The sequence below is a fragment of the Salmo salar genome, chromosome ssa06, assembly GCF_905237065.1.
Source record: "Salmo salar chromosome ssa06, Ssal_v3.1, whole genome shotgun sequence".
In the NCBI taxonomy this organism is placed as follows: Eukaryota; Metazoa; Chordata; class Actinopteri; order Salmoniformes; family Salmonidae; genus Salmo; species Salmo salar.
The window spans coordinates 23,590,001-23,608,008 of record NC_059447.1 but is presented as its reverse complement, the minus strand read 5'-3'; the positions used below and the strand labels follow the sequence as shown (position 1 = coordinate 23,608,008).

At 43.6% G+C, this 18,008-nt stretch overlaps 1 protein-coding gene across 2 annotated transcripts in view; it reads left to right on the top strand.

Moving 5' to 3' along the window:
• Positions 1 to 18,008, top strand: part of cep112 (centrosomal protein 112) — a 192,122-nt gene that overhangs the window by 82,212 nt on the left and 91,902 nt on the right. For both annotated transcript variants that reach the window (XM_045720004.1, XM_045720003.1), the window contains 2 exons: positions 5,647 to 5,782; positions 10,678 to 10,785. In XM_045720004.1, the coding sequence (XP_045575960.1) occupies positions 5,647 to 5,782; positions 10,678 to 10,785 (244 nt within the window). The remainder of the gene's footprint in view (positions 1 to 5,646; positions 5,783 to 10,677; positions 10,786 to 18,008) is intronic.

The following is an 18,008-nucleotide window of genomic DNA, read 5'->3' as shown; positions in this document are numbered from 1 at the left end:
ACTTAGTCTGAGTTTGTGTCTGTCTCCTGACCAAAGGGAATCTTATTCCCTCACTTCCATCCATTCCAACACACACACACACACACACACACTAGACATGCTCTGAAGGCAGGTTTGACAGTTGCGGTGTAGCATTGTGTGATCCTGACTTGAAGACTGTCTCTGCTCTGACAGCTCTTTATGCTGGGACTCCCTATATTGCTGACACACACACACACACACACACACACACACACACACACACACACACACACACACACACACACCCATAAACAAAGCCCTTGTTTGCTGAGTTATCACTCCAACCTTCACTTCTGCTACACAACCATTAAAGGTTTGAACTGAGAAGTGATGGACAGCAGAGGGTTTTGCGGTGAACAAAATCAATCATATTACAGAGAAAATACAAACTCCTTATATTTTTATGTATCACTTTGTCTTTTATCATTTGTGTGTGTGTGTGTATTACTGTGTGTATATGTATTAATGTGTGTGTGTGTGTGTTAGAGGTCGATCGATTATGCTTTTCCGACGCCGATACCGATTATTGGAGGACCGAAAAGGCCGATACCGATTATTGGAGGACCGAAAAGGCCGATGCCGATTAATCGGCCGATTTAATAAATAAAAAAACGAATCATAATAATACATTTTAAAAAAAGAATAATTTAAAAAAAAAATAATAAAATAAAAACAAATATTTGTAATAATGACAATTACAACAATACTGAATGAAAACTTATTTTAACTTAATATAATACATCAAAAAAATTAATTTAGCCTCAAATGTATAATGAAACATGTTCAATTTGGTTTAAATAATGCAAAAACAAAGTGTTGGAGAAGAAAGTAAAAGTGCAATATGTGCCATGTAACAAAGCTAACGTTTAAGTTCCTTGCTCAGAACATGAGAACATATGAAAGCTGGTGGTTCCTTTTAACATGAGTCTTCAATATTCCCAGGTAAGAAGTTTTAGGTTGTAGTTATTATAGGAATTATAGGACTATTTCTCTCTATACGATTTGTATTTCATATACCTTTGACTATTGGATGTTCTTATAGGCACTTTAGTATTGCCAGTGTAACAGTATAGCTTCCGTCCCTCTCCTCGCTCCTACCTGGGCTTGAACCAGGAACACATCGACAACAGCTACCCTCGAAGCAGCGTTACCCATGCAGAGCAAGGGAAACAACTACTCCAAGTCTCAGAGCGAGTGACGTTTGAAACGCTATTAGCGCGCACCCGGCTAACTAGCTAGCTATTTCACATCGGTTACACCAGCCTAATCTTGGGAGTTGACAGGCTTGAAGTTATAAACAGCACAATGCATTGCGAAGAGCTGCTGGCAAAACGCAGTAAAGTGCTGTTTTGAATGAACTCTTACGAGCCTGCTGCTGCCTACCACCGCTCAGTCAGACTGCTCTGTCAAATCATAGACTTAATTATAACATAATAACACACAGAAACACGAGCCTTAGGTCATTAATATGGTCGAATCCGGAAACTATCACGTTTATTCTTTCAGTGAAATACGGAACCGTTCCGTATTTTATCTAACGGGTGGCATCCATAAGTCTAAATATTCCTGTTACATTGCACAACCTTCAATGTTATGTCATAATTACGTACAATTCTGGCAAATTAGTTCGCAACGAGCCAGGCGGCCCAAACTGTTGCATATACCCTGACTCTGCATGTAATGAACGGAAGAGAAGTGACACAATTTCACCTGGTTAATATTGCCTGCTAACCTGGATTTCTTTGAGCTAAATATGCAGGTTTAAAAATATGTACTTCTGTGTATTGATTTTAAGAAAGGCATTGATGTTTATGGTTAGGTACAGTCGTGCAACGATTGGGCTTTTTTCGCAAATGCGCTTTTGTTAAATCATCCCCCGTTTGGCGAAGTTGGCTGTCTTTGTTAGGAAGAAATAGTATTCACACAGTTCGCAACGAGCCAGGTGGCCCAAACTGCTGCATATACCCTGACTCTGTTGCAGAGGTGACACATTTTCCCTAGTTAAAATAAATTCATGTTAGCAGGCAATATTAACTAAATATGCAGATTTAAAAATATATACTTGTGTATTGATTTTTAAGAAAGACATTGATGTTTATGGTTAGGTACAAGTTGGAGCAACCTTTTTCGCGAACGCGCACCGCATCGATTATATGCAACGCAGGACAGGCTAGATAACTACACATGGTTGATGATATTACTAGTTTAACTAGTGATTATGATTGATTGTTTTTTAGAAGATAAGTTTAATGCTAGCTAGCAACTTACCTTGTCTTCTTACTGCATTCGCGTAACAGGCAGGCTCCTTGTGGAGTGCAATGTAAAGCAGGTGGTTAGAGCGTTGGACTAGTTAACCGTAAGGTTGCAAGATTGAATCCCCAAGCTGACAAGGTAAAAATCTGTCGTTCTGCCCCTGAACAAGGCAGTTAACCCACCGTTCCTAGGCCGTCATTGAAAATAAGAATGTGTTCTTAACTAACTTTCCTAGTTATAAATATAAAAAATATTTAAAAAATCGGCAAATCGGTGGCCAAAAATACCAATTATCGATTGATATGAAAACTTGAAATCGGCCCTAATTAATCGGCCATTCCGATTAATCGGTCGACCTCTAGTGTGTGTGTGTTCATGTTTTTGTGTGTGTGTATTAATGTATCAAATCAAATGTTATTTGTCACATGCGCTAAATACAACAAGTGTAGACTTTACCGTGAAATGCTTACTTACAAGCCCTTAACCAACAGTGCAGTTCAAGAAGAGTTAAGAAAACATTTACCAAGTAGACTAAAGTAAAAAGTAATAATAAAAGTAACACAATAAGAATAACAATAACGATGCTATATACAGGGGGCACCGGTACCCAGTCAGTGTGCGGGGGTACAGGCTAGTTGAGGTAATCTGTATAGGTAGGTGGGGGCGAAGTGACTATGCATAGGTAACAAACAAACAGCTAGTGTACAAAGGGTGGGGGGTCATGTATATTGTCCGGTGGCGATTTTATGAATTGTTCAGCGGTCTTATGGCTTGGGGTTAGAAGCTGTTAACCTCTATGGGCTAGGTGGGACGCTTGCTCAACAGCCAGTGGAATCCCGTGGCGCGATATTCAAATACCTTAGAAATGCTATTACTTCTATTTCTCAAACATATGACTATTTTACACCATTTTAAAGACAAGACTCTCGTTAATCTAACCACACTGTCCGATTTCAAAAAGGCTTTACAACGAAAGCAAAACATTAGATTAAGTCAGCAGAGTACCCAGCCAGAAATAATCAGACACCCATTTTTCAAGCTAGCATATAATGTCACAAAAACCAAAACCACAGCTAAATGCAGCACTAACCTTTGATGATCTTCATCAGATGACACTCCTAGGACATTATGTTATACAATACATGCATGTTTTGTTCAATCAAGTTCATATTTATATCAAAAACCAGCTTTTTACATTAGCATGTGACTAGCATGTGACTAGCATTCCCACCGAACACTTCCGGTGAATTTACTAAATTACTCATGATAAACGTTCACAAAAAACATAACAATTATTTTAAGAATTATAGATACAGAAGTCCTTTATGCAATCGCGGTGTCCGATTTTAAAATAGCTTTTCGGTGAAAGCACATTTTGCAATATTCTGAGTAGATAGCCCGGCCATCACGGGCTAGCTATTTTGACACCCACCAAGTGTGGTACTCACCAAACTCAGATTTACTATAAGAAAAATTGGATTACCTTTGCTGTTCTTCGTCAGAATGCACTCTCAGGACTTCTACTTCAATAACAAATGTTGGTTTGGTTCCAAATAATCCATAGTTATATCCAAATAGCGGCGTTTTGTTCGTGCGTTCAAGACACTATCCGAAGGGTAAAGAAGGGTGACATGCCCGGCGCGTTTCGTGACAAAGAAATTCAAAATATTCCATTACCGTACTTCGAAGCATGTCAAACGCTGTTTAATATCCATTTTTATGCGATTTTTCTCGTAAAAAAGCGATAATATTCCGACCGGGAAACCCTGTTTTCGTTCAAAGACGAAAAAATAAAAACATGGTGTCGGCTCGTGCACGCGCCCCCAGTCTCATTGTTCTCAGATCGACCACTATCCAAATGCGCTACAGTTTTTCTGCCATGGCCTGCAAAGTCACCATTCAACGTTCTGGCGCCTTCTGAGAGCCTATGGGAGCGTTAGAAAATGTCACGTTATGCCAGAGATCCCCTGTTTTGGATAGAGACGATCAAGAAATAGTCAGAGAGAGCGCTTCATGTTTGGAATCTTCTCAGGTTTTGGCCTGCCAAATGAGTTCTGTTATACTCACAGACACCATTCAAACAGTTTTAGAAACTTTAGGGTGTTTTCTATCCAAATCAAACAATTATATGCATATTCTAGTTACTGGGCAGGAGTAGTAACCAGATTAAATCGGGTAAGTTTTTTATCCGGCCGTGTAAATACTGCCCCCTATCCCCAACAGGTTAAGGAGCCTTTAGGTCCTAGACTTGGAGCTCCAGTACCGCTTGCTGTTGGGTAGCAGAGAGAACAGTCTATAACTTGGGTGACTGGAGTCTCTGACAATTTTATGGGCTTTGCTCTGACACCGCCTATTATATAGGTCCTGGATGGCAGGAAGCTTGGCCCCAGTGATGTACTGGGCCGTTTGCACTACCCTCTGTAGTACCTTGCAGTCAGATGCCGAGCAGTTGCCATACCAGGCAGTGATATAACTGGTCAGGATGCTCTCGATGGTGCACCTTTTAGAACCTTTTGAGAATCTGGGGACCCATGCCAAATCTTTTCAGTCTCCTGAGGGGGAAAAGGTTTTCTCGTGCCCTCTTCACGACTGTCTTGGTATGTTTGGACCATGATAGTTTGTTGGTGATGTGAACACCAAGGAACTTGAAACTCGCGACCCGCTCCACTACAGCCCTGTCGATGTTAATGTGGGCCTGTTCGGCCCGCCTTTTCCTGTAATCCATGATCAGTTTCTTTGTCTTGCTCACATTGAGGGAGAGGTTGTTGTCCTGCCAGTTCTCTGACCTCCTCCCTATAGGGCGTCTCATCGATGTCGGTGATCAGTCCTACCACTGTTGTGTTGTCAGCAAAGTTAATGATGGTGTTGGAGTCGTGTTTGGCCACGCAGTCGTGGGTGATCAGGGAATACAGGAGGGGACTAAGTACACACCCCTGAGGGGCCCCAGTGTTAAAGATCAGCATGGCAGATGTGTTGTTGCCTACTCTTACCACCTGGGTGCGCCCGTCAGGAAGTCCAGGATCCAGTTGCAGAGGGAGGTGTTTAGTTCCAGGGTGATGAGCTTTATGGGCACTATGCTGTTGAACGCTGAGCTGTAGTCAATGAACAGCATTCTCACATAGGTGTTCCTTTTGTCCAGGTGGGAAAGGGCAGTGTGGAGTGTGATTGAGATTGCGTCATCTGTGCATCTGTTGGGGCGGTATGCGAATTGGAGTGGGTCTAGGGTGTCCGGGAAGATGCTGTTGATGTGAGCCATGACCAGCCTTTCAAAGCTCTTCATGGCTACCGACGTGAGTGCCACGGGGCGGTAATCATATAGGCAGGTTACCTTCGCTTCCTTAGGCACAGTGTTAATGTGTGTATGTGTTTCAGGGAGAAGGAGGAGCAGATGGGACGTGAGAGGGAGTGTCAGCGGCAGCAGACCCAGCAGGCGGAGAATGCTCTGGAACACTTTAAGAAGCAAGTAGAGATCAGCTCAGAGAAGACCTACGCTAACATGAAACTACAGGTAACATGCTGATAATATTACATGAAGCTACAGGTAACATGCTGATAATACTACATGAAGCTACAGGTAACATGCTGATAATACTACATGAAGCTACAGGTAACATGCTGATAATACTACATGAAGCTACAGGTAACATGCTGATAATACTACATGAAGCTACAGGTAACATGCTGATAATACTACATGAAGCTACAGGTAACATGCTGATAATACTACATGAAGCTACAGGTAACATGCTGATAATACTACATGAAGCTACAGGTAACATGCTGATAATACTACATGAAGCTACAGGTAACATGCTGATAATACTACATGAAGCTACAGGTAACATGCTGATAATACTACATGAAGCTACAGGTAACATGCTGATAATACTACATGAAGCTACAGGTAACATGCTGATAATACTACATGACGCTACAGGTAACATGCTGATAATACTACATGACGCTACAGGTAACATGCTGATAATACTACATGAAGCTACAGGTAACATGCTGATAATACTACATGAAACTACAGGTAACATGCTGACAATACTACAGGTAACATACTGATAATACTACATGAAACTACAGGTAACATGCTGATAATACTACAGGTAACATGCTAATAATACTACATGAAACTACAGGTAACATACTGATAATACTACATGAAACTACAGGTAACATACTGATAATACTACATGAAACTACAGGTAACATACTGATAATACTACATGAAACTACAGGTAACATACTGATAATACTACATGAAACTACAGGTAACATGCTGATAATACTACATGAAACTACAGGTAACATGCTGACAATACTACAGGTAACATACTGATAATACTACATGAAACTACAGGTAACATGCTGATAATACTACAGGTAACATGCTAATAATACTACATGAAACTACAGGTAACATACTGATAATACTACATGAAACTACAGGTAACATACTGATAATACTACATGAAACTACAGGTAACATACTGATAATACTACATGAAACTACAGGTAACATACTGATAGTACTAAACTCAGCAAAAAAAGAAACCTCTCACTGTCAACTGCGTTTATTTTCAGCAAACTTAACATGTGTAAATATTTCTATGAACATTACAAGATTCAACAACTGAGACATAAACTGAACAAGTTCCACATACATGTGACTAACAGAAATTGAATAATGTGTCCCTGAACAAAGGGGGGGTCAAAATCAAAAGTAACGGTCAGTATCTGGTGTAGCCACCAGCTGCATTAAGCACTGCAGTTCATCTCCTCCTCATGGACTGCACCAGATTTGTCAGTTCTTGCTGTGAGATGTTACCCCACTCTTCCACCAAGGCACCTGCAAGTTCCCAGACATTGCTGGGGGGAATGGCCCTAGCCCTCACCCTCCGATCCAGCACATCCCAGACGTGCTCAATGGGATTGAGATCCAGGCTCTTCGCTGGCACATTCCTGTCTTGCAGGAAATCACGCACAGAACGAGCAGTATGGCTGGTGGCATTGTCATGCTGGAGGGTCATCTCAGGATGAGCCTGCAGGAAGGGTACCACATGAAGGGAGGAGGATGTCTTCCCTGTAACGCACAGCATTGAGATTGCCTGCAATGACAACAAGCTCAGTCTGATGATGCTGTGACACACTGCCCCAGACCATGACGGACCCTCCACCTCCAAATCGATCCCGCTCCAGAGTACAGGCCTCGGTGTAACGCTCATTCCTTCGACGATAAACGCGAATCCGACCATCACCCCTGGTAAGACAAATCCGTGACTCGTCAGTGAAGAGCACTTTTTGCCAGTCCTGTCTGGTCCAGCGACGGTGGGTTTGTGCCCATAGGCGACGTTGTTGTCGGTGATGTCTGGTAAGGACCTGCCTTACAACAGGCCTACAAGCCCTCAGTCCAGCTTCTCTCAGCCTATTGCGGACAGTCTGAGCACTGATGGAGGGATTGTGCGTTCCTGGTGTAACTCAGGCAGTTGTTGTTGACATCCTGTACCTGTCCTTCAGGTGTTATTTTCGGATATACCGATCCAGTGCAGGTTTTGTTACACGTGGTCTGCCAACTGTGAGGACGATCAGCTGTCCGTCCTGTCTCCCTGTAGTGCTGTCTTAGGCGTCTCACAGTACGGACATTGCAATTTGTCCCTGGTCATCTTTCTTTTGGTATTTTTCGGAGTCAGTAGAAAGACATCCTTTAGTGTCCTAAGTTTTCATAACTGTGACCTTAATTGCCTACCGTCTGTAAGCTGTTAGTGTCTTAACGACCGTTCCACAGGTGCATGTTCATTAATGGTTCATTGAACAAGCATGGGAAACAGTGTATAAACCCTTTACAATGAAGATCTGTGAAGTTATTTCCATTTTTACGAATGATCTTTGAAAGACAGGGTCCTGGAAAAGGGACGTTTTGCAGTGTCCTTCCAGTTGTCTGTTTAGTGGAGTGTCCTTCCAGTTGTTGGAGGGGATGTATAATTTCTGAAGGTTTGTATTGATGTTGTCTTTGTAGTGTTTCCTTTGTCCGCCAAGGGCTCGCTGACTTTCCTTCAACTGGAAGTACATGATCTGTTTTGGGAGGCGTGAGTTGGGCATCCGGATCACATGACCTGTCCAATTAGAGTTGGGGTTGTAATATATATTTTTATTTGTATTTTATTTAACCTTTATTTAACTAGGCAAGTCAGTTAAGAACAAATTGTTATTTACAATGACGGCCTACCTGGGAACAGTGGGTTAACTGTCTTGTTCATGGGCAGAAGGACAGAGTTTTACCTTGTCAGCTTGGAGATTGGATCCATCATCCTTTCGGTTACTGGCCCAATGCTCTAACCACCTTTAGTGGTGATGCTGTTTATTTTGGCCTCCTCCAGCACGCTGGTGTTGGTTGTCAGCTTTGTAGTCCATCGTCTCTGACCCTAGCGTGCCCACTCACACACTTCCCCTGTCCCCTCTTTCCTATCTCGTCAACACAGAGAGTGGAGGCTGGATGACAAACAGACAGTGATCAAACCAAGACAATGCCGATGACTACAGGCCCGTCTCTCTCACACACACACACACACACACACACACACACACACACACACACACACACACACACTTCTCTGAGTTAGGGAGACACAGCCTGGCCACAGATGCACAGGGGCGCCATGCTGGCTGCACACAGATTCCTCTGTCTCTCATTCTCTCCCTCTCTTTCTCTCTCCTTCTTGCTCTCTCTCTCTCGTTCATGCTCTCTTTCTCTTTCCCTCTCTCTCATTCTCTCTCTCTCATTCCCTCTTTCTCACAGCTGATTTAAACATGTTCCTTTAAAGGCCCTCTATTTGTGATTAGCTATATTATCTTCACAGAGTGCTAGGTGGCAAAATATGAGGAAAGCAAAGAATGATTCTATGTTCCCATAAATTTCAATCTCACTCTGTGACTCTTACAGCCATATCATTTTAATGAACAATTTAAAGTGGCCTGAGTTAACAATCATACAGTGTTTAGTTCTATCACTAAAGCCCTTGACTTTGTGGAGTGGGCCAGGTGGTACTGATGTGGAGTGGGCCGGGTGGTACTGATGTGGAGTGGGCCGGGTGGTACTGATGTGGAGTGGGCCGGGTGGTACTGATGTGGAGTGGGCCGGGTGGTACTGATGTGGAGTGGGCCGGGTGGTACTGATGTGGAGTGGGCCGGGTGGTACTGATGTGGAGTGGGCCGGGTGGTATGGATGTGGAGTGGACCGGATGGTATTGATGTTAGATGCCGTCACAGAGGACGCGTCTCTAAACAGTGGAGTGATGGAGTAATTAGTCTATTTCACTGGGCCGCTGTTTAACACTTGGCAGAATGTGGGCTGTGGATTATTGAGAGATAACTAATCGATGCAGACTTAGCTGTAAACTATGTGAGAGAGAACTACAGAGTGTGAGCACTTCTGCGCAGAGTGTGTGTGTGGGCTTCATTGACAGAGCACGTGTTTCATTGTGAACAGTGGAGATGTTCTGCGCTAATTAGTATGTTACTGTTGGCCTTTAACATGGAACTTATTGGCATGGTGTGGGTGGGAATATCATAGAATAGACATACAGTAGGCCTAACTGACAGCACCATGGGCAGTCACACTCCTCCTCTTCCCCCTATCCTTCTCTCTCCTTTTACTCTCCTCCTCCTCTCCCCAGCGATCCCCTGGACTCCCGATCTTCCATCTCTCTCTATCCTCGTCTCACATCAAAGTCATGAGAGAGCATCAATCTTCTCTGCATCCTCCCCCCTCTCGCTTTTTCTCTCATCCATCTCTCTACATCTCTTTCTATCTCCATTTTGCCCTATCTTTAAGAATATAAGAAAGCATCTTAAGTCTGTCCTCTGTCTGTCCTCTGTCTGTCCTCTGTCTGTCCTCTGTCTGTCTCTCTGTCTGTCTCTCTGTCTGTCTCTCTGTCTGTCTCTGTGTGAGTGTTATGTTGGTGTTAAACTGTATCGATAGGGTTGTGTCTAAATGGATTACTGCTCATGTTAAAAGCTTGCACTCTGCTGGATGCCGTTTAAAGAAAATTAACTGCCCTATTGTGAGTGTAGAATATAAAGACACACCGCACCATGTGGAACAGAAACTGTCGCTCATCAAAGGATGTTTTCACATAATAACAGGATTAATCACAACGTATTGCCATAGTGCCATTCTCTCACCTGTCTGTAGATAAGTCATTGGGAAAGATTCCATCTCTCCTTTTCTATGTAAATGACAGTTGTCTGTGCCAGGATGTCACCGAGTAACCTCTTTCATTACTTTCATTACATCTTTCATTACATTAGGTTTCTCTCGCCCTCTCTGTGCATGGAACATATGTTGCTATTGTCATTGAGAATCACAGAGTGATCTTTCTCTCCCTCCTTCTGTAGATGGATAAGGTGGAGGAGGATCTGACCCGCTCCAAGTCCCTAAGAGAGAAACAGGCCAAGGAGTTCTCCTACCAAGTGGAGGAGCTCAAACAGAAATACGAACAGCAGGTCAGTGGGAGAGAGGGGGACTTGATACTGTTATGTTTTTGCCCAAAAATGTCTTGTTTAAACTTTAAGCATTTCCTATAATTTTGGGATTAATACAGTGTATTTGAATATGGGGACATTCTGACATCATCCTCTACATGAGCCATCTATATTGCCTCATCACAAAAGACACAGATGATATTCAACAGAGATTTGTGGTCTTAATCAACTATTAAACCCCCAATGGAAAACTCTGATTCAATCTCTGTTTGGCTCATACCATCAGTTTATCATCCAGCCCCATCAGTTTCCTCTGATTAGAAATCTACAAACCATTTTCCTTTTCTATTGAAATCTAACTCACTGATATAAAGTCTACTTTTATGAGGAGAAAATTCAATTAAACCACTGGAATGTCCATTATCTGGTGGAAATGATGGGATTGTATGAAGAATTGGAGCTTGAAGGCATCTAACACAAACCATACCCTTTTATTGCTGCTCAGTTTAGCCTCTTTGGAATCATGAAGTTAACCTCAAAGGGATCAGTCCCCCCCCCGCGGGACGGTTGAGCTAATGTGATTAGAACGACGTAAGTAACAAGAACATTTCCCAGGACATAGACGTTTTATGTGGGCAGAAAGCTTAAATTCTTGTTAATCTAACTACGCTATCCAATTTACAGTAGCTATTACAGTGAAAAAATACCATGCTACTGTTTGAGGAGAGTGCACAAAAAAAAACTTATCACAGCAACTGGTTTGATACATTCACCTCTGAAGGTAAATAATGTACTTACATTCAGTAATCTTACTCTAATTTGTCATCCTGAGGGTCCCAGAGATAAAATGAAGCATAGTTTTGTTTGGTAAAATGTATTTTTATATTCAAATGTAGAAACTGGGTTCTACATTTTAAACCCCTGCTGTGTCTACCGCCCCCCATCTAGATGTGTGAAGGTTAGTGTCTTTTCTGTAGGGAAGCTAATTATCCATCATTTATGACCTTCCTGGGAGTGTGTAAACATATTTTTTATTACAATATCATTTGTGTATGTTCTCTATAGTTATGTACTTCAAAATGTATCAATTGACCAATTCGGCACATTTAGGCAGACTTGATACAACATTTTTAACAGAAATGCAATGATTCATTGGATCAGTCTAAAACTTTGCACATACACTGCTGCCATCTAGTGGCCACAATCTAAATTGCGCCTAGACTCCTATGTGATATACATTTACATTTTAGTAATTTAGCAGACGCTCTTATCCAGAGCGACTTACAGTAGTGAATGCATACATTTCATTAAAATAAATTCCGTACTGGTCCCCCGTGGGAATCGAACCCACAACCCTGGCGTTGCAAACGCCATGCTCTACCAACTGAGCCACACGGGACCACGTGCATTTCAAAGATGATGGAACCAAAAAAATTGGAAGCGCATGTTTTTTTCTTTGTATTCTCTTTTACCAGATCTAATGTGTTATATTCTCCAACATTAATTTCACATTTCCACAAACTTCAAAGTGTTTCCTTTCAAATGGTATCAAGAATATGCATATCCTTGCTTCAGGTCCTGAGCTACAGGCAGTTAGATTTGGGTATGTCATTTTAGACAAAAATTGAAAAAAAGGGTCCGATCCATTTAACTACCATGCAAATGGGTGCCATTGGTTGAAACGACTAAACACACAGACCTTTACATGTTTACATAGCATACTGTACACTGAGTGTATAAAACATTACGAACAGACCTAATATTGAGTTGCACCCCCTTTTGGCCTCAGAACAGCCTCAATTTGTCAGGGCATTGACTCTACAAGGTGTCGAAAGCTTTCCACAAGGATGCTGGTCCCTGTTGACTCCAATGCTTTCCACAGTTGTGTCAAGTTGGCTGGATATACAGTGAGGGGGAAAAAGTATTTGATCCCCTGCTGATTTTGTACGTTTGCCCACCGACAAATAAATGATCAGTTTATAATTTTAATGGTAGGTTTATTTGAACAGTGAGAGACAGAATAACAACAAAAGAATCCAGAAAAACGCATGTCAAAAATGTTATAAATTGATTTGCATTTTAATGAGGGAAATAAGTATTTGACCCCTCTGCAAAACATGACTTAGTACTTAGTGGCAAAACCCTTGTTGGCAATCACAGAGGTCAGACGTTTCTTGTAGTTGGCCACCAGGTTTGCACACATCTCAGGAGGGATTTTGTCCCACTCCTCTTTGCAGATCTTCTCCAAGTCATTAAGGTTTCGAGGCTGACGTTTGGCAACTCGAACCTTCAGCTCCCTCCACAGATTTTCTATGGGATTAAGGTCTGGAGACTGGCTAGGCCACTCCAGGACCTTAATGTGCTTCTTCTTGAGCTTCTCCTTTGTTGCCTTGGCCGTGTGTTTTGGGTCATTGTCATGCTGGAATACCCATCCACGACCCATTTTCAATGCCCTGGCTGAGGGAAGGAGGTTCTCACCCAAGATTTGATGGTACATGGCCCCGTCCATCGTCCCTTTGATGCGGTGAAGTTGTCCTGTCCCCTTAGCAGAAAAACACCCCAAAGCATAATGTTTCCACCTCCATGTTTGACGGTGGGGATGGTGTTCTTGGGGTCATAGGCAGCATTCCTCCTCCTCCAAACACGGCGAGTTGAGTTGATGCCAAAGAGCTCCATTTTGGTCTCATCTGACCACAACACTTTCACCCAGTTGTCCTCTGAATCATTCAGATGTTCATTGGCAAACTTCAGACGGGCATATATATGTGCTTTCTTGAGCAGGAGGACCTTGCGGGCGCTGCAGGATTTCAGTCCTTCACGGCGTAGTGTGTTACCAATTGTTTTCTTGGTGACTATGGTCCCAGCTGCCTTGAGATCATTGACAAGATCCTCCCGTGTAGTTCTGGGCTGATTCCTCACCGTTCTCATGGTCATTGCAACTCCACGAGGTGAGATCTTGCATGGAGCCCCAGGCCGAGGGAGATTGACAGTTCTTTTGTGTTTCTTCCTTTTGTGAATAATCGCACCAACTGTTGTCACCTTCTCACCAAGCTGCTTGGCGATGGTCTTATAGCCCATTCCAGCCTTGTGTAGGTCTACAATCTTGTCCCTGACATCCTTGGAGAGCTCTTTGGTCTTGGCCATGGTGGAGAGTTTGGAATCTGATTGATTGATTGCTTCTGTGGACAGTTGTCTTTTATACAGGTAACAAACTGAGATTAGGAGCACTCCCTTTAAGAGTGTGCTCCTAATCTCAGTTCGTTACCTGTATAAAAGACACCTGGGAGCCAGAAATCTTTCTGATTGAGAGGGGATCAAATACTTATTTCCCTCATTAAAATGCAAATCAATTTATAACATTTTTGACATGCGCTTTTCTGGATTTTTTTCTTATTCTGTCTCTCATTGTTGAAATAAACCTATCATTAAAATTATAGACTGATCATTTATTTGTCAGTGGGCAAACGTACAAAATCAGCAGGGGATCAAATACTTTTTTCCCTCACTGTACTTTGGGTGGTGGACCATTGTTGATACACACGGGAAACTGTTGAGTGTGAAAAACCCAGCAGTGTTGCAGTTCTTGACACAAACCGGTGCACCTGGCACCTACTACCATACCCTGTTCAAAGGCACTTCAATATTTTGTCTTGCCCATTCACCCTCTGAATGACACTCATACACAATCCATGTGTCAGTTTTCTCAAGGCTTAAAAATCCTTCTTTAAGCTGTCTCCTCCCCTTCATCTACACTGATTGAAGTGGATTTAACAGGTGGCATCAATAAGGGATCATAGCTTTCACCTGGATTCACCTGATCAGTCTATGTCATGGAAAGAGCAAGTGTTTGTAATGTTTTGTACACTAATTGTATGTGGGACATTCTGAAATCCATTTGAGTGAGTTTTTAAAAAGTATTATATTTAGTAATTTTTTATTCCTCTATTGCCTCATCACAAAAGACACAGATGATATTCAACAGAGATTTGTGGTCTTAATCAACTATTAAACCCCCAATGGAAAACTCTGATTCAATCTCTGTTTGGCTCATACCATCAGTTTATCATCCAGCCCCATCAGTTTCCTCTGATTAGAAATCTCCAAACCATTTTCCTTTTCTATTGAAATCTAACTCACTGATATACCGTCTACTTTTAAGAGGAGAAAATTCAATTAACCCACTGGAATGTCCATTATCTGGTGGAAATGATGGGATTGTAAGAAGAATTGGAGACACCATTCCCCTTAGTTGCTGTTCAATTTAGCCTCTTTGGAGCTGCGAAGTTAACTACCATGCCAAGAGGTGTCATCGGTTGAAACTACTAAACACACACTGAGACCATTACCTGTTTACAAAGCATACTGTATATGTAGCCTATGTTTTAACTTGGTGTATGAGTTGAAAAACACATGTTTTTAATATCACCTTTGTGTCGGCTACTATGTCCAATGAGAAATATTCGGTATTGTTGTGAGCCAACCTCATCTCTGTGACACTAGAGAGTCCACTCATTCTCACTGTATCCAGTCACTAACTAGGGTATCATCTGTGATTACAGTGTGTGTCAAAGACATGGTTGATTTCCCGAGCCCTTTATAAAACACGTCTATCTCATCACCTGCCGCCTAGTAACCATCCCAACTCTCATTCCTCACACGCAGACAGACTAGCGGTGCGTGTCAATCGCTCCAGATGTTTTGGAGTGGATATGAGAGCAATGTTTTGGTGGCAAATAGAGTAATGGTTTTCCGTTTCCGATTTGGTCCGTGGTGGAATCATCGGTTTGAGGTTGCCCCTTTCCTAATAATCTCTCCATACAGGGGTTATTGAAGTTTGAATTTAATCGTATCGTGAATTCTCCTTTTATTTATTTAAAATCCACATAAAATGCCCATTAAATTGGAGTTAAAGTGAGGAGCAGAAGTGGAGCTCAATTGAAGATCTGAAAGTGTTTTCACAGGACGCATTGTTGTAGTGACAATTGCGTTTCAGTCCTACCATTAAATAGTTTGTGTTTGTCGTCAAAAGCAGGTTTTTATCCTAGTTGTAATATTCCATTGTTTGTGTGTCAGTGTTGCTGAATCTGAAACATCTGAAAGTGTTTACCGGTATGTAAATATCATAATCCCTTTTAAATGGAGAACAGTATGTGACAGAAGGTGTCAAAGACAATTAGCAGAGTTCTGAAAATATTTAAGTGAAGATAATCAACACTAACCAAGGGAAGGAAATGAAAGAAAGGCAAAGACACAGTTGACAATCGCATCGTTAGGCATCTATTTCATACTATAAGCATTTACTAGCGATTAACCGAGAGAAACATCTTTCTGTCCCAGTACATCAGCCCTCTGTGCTAATGCCACGTTTGGTGTCACTCATCGGTGACATCCACCTCAGAGATAGAGAGAGCAGAGAGAGAGCAGAGAGAGAGAGAGACTCGTGTCTGTGTATTTTGCAATTGCGTGTTCCCTTGTAGTGAGATTGGTGTCTCGGGGTCACCATGTCAAGTTTGCCCATTGAGCCAATCACAAAGGGACATTCCACTGAGGTCACATCAGTGAGAGTTTTAGAAGAGGATCCATGTATAGAGGAGTTGTTTCCCTCTGACCTCCGGGTCATTAGGACGTCACGCCGGCCCTTCACAGCCCTGCTCCTTGACGTTGAACTGACGTAGGGAGGTCATAAGGCTGTTATAGATGGTGTCGTAACCCCCAGACCCCACGGAAACCCCTAATCTGTCCTGCTCCTCAGATATTTGGTGACAACAAATGACAGAAAGTCTAGGTCTAGGAAACGCATCCACACAACGAAACTCTCATAGACACAGAAACGCTGAAACGTACACACACACAGGGCACACTTCTACACTCCCCACTGTGAAGAATCGAGTTCTTCTCTCTCCCCTTCTCGTCACCCTGCTGAGGCCAGACAGTTCACCCCTCTCCCCTTCTCGTCACCCTGCTGAGGCCAGACTGTTCTCCCTCTCCCCTTCTCGTCACCCTGCTGAGGCCAGACAGTTCTTCCCTCTCCCCTTCTCGTCACCCTGCTGAGGCCAGACAGTTCTCCCTCTCCCCTTCTCATCACCCTGCTGAGGCCAGACAGTTCTTCCCTCTCCCCTTCTCGTCACCCTGCTGAAGCCAGACAGTTCACCCTCTCCCCTTCTCGTCACCCTACTGAAGCCAGACAGTTCACCCTCTCCCCTTCTCGTCACCCTGCTGAGGCCAGACAGTTCACCCTCTCCCCTTCTCGTCACCCTACTGAGGCCAGACAGTTCTCCCTCTCCCCTTCTCTTCACCCTGCTGAGGCCAGACAGTTCTTCCCTCTCCCCTTCTCGTCACCCTGCTGAGGCCAGACAGTTCTTCCCTCTCCCCTTCTCGTCACCCTGCTGAGGCCAGACAGTTCTTCTCTTTCCCCTTCTCGTCACCCTGCTGAGGCCAGACAGTTCTTGCCTCTCCCCTTCTCGTCACCCTGCTGAGGCCAGACAGTTCTCCCTCTCCCCTTCTCGTCACCCTGCTGAGGCCAGACAGTTCTTCCCTCTCCCCTTCTCGTCACCCTGCTGAGGCCAGACAGTTCTTGCCTCTCCCCTTCTCGTCACCCTGCTGAGGCCAGACAGTTCTCCCTCTCCCCTTCTCGTCACCCTGCTGAGGCCAGACAGTTCTCCCTCTCCCCTTCTCGTCACCCTGCTGAGGCCAGACAGTTCTCCCTCTCCCCTTCTCGTCACCCTGCTGAGGCCAGACAGTTCTTGCCTCTCCCCATCTCGTCACCCTGCTGAGGCCAGACAGTTCTCCCTCTCCCCTTCTCGTCACCCTGCTGAGGCCAGACAGTTCTTGCCTCTCCCCATCTCGTCACCCTGCTGAGGCCAGACAGTTCTCCCTCTCCCCTTCTCGTCACCCTGCTGAGGCCAGACAGTTCTGCCTCTCCCCTTCTCGTCACCCTGCTGAGGCGAGACAGTTCTTCTCTCTCCTCTTCTCGTCACCCTGCTGAGGCCAGACAGTTCTTCTCTCTCCCCTTCTCGTCACCCTGCTGAGGCCAGACAGTTCTCCCTCTCCCCTTCTCGTCACCCTGCTGAGACCAGACAGTTCTGCCTCTCCCGTTCTCGTCACCCTGCTGAGGCCAGACAGTTCTTCTCTCTCCTCTTCTTCTCTCCCCTTCTCGTCACCCTGCTGAGGCCAGGCAGTTCTTCTCTCTCCTCTTCTCGTCACCCTGCTGAGGCCAGACTGTTCTCCCTCTCCCCTTCGCCCCT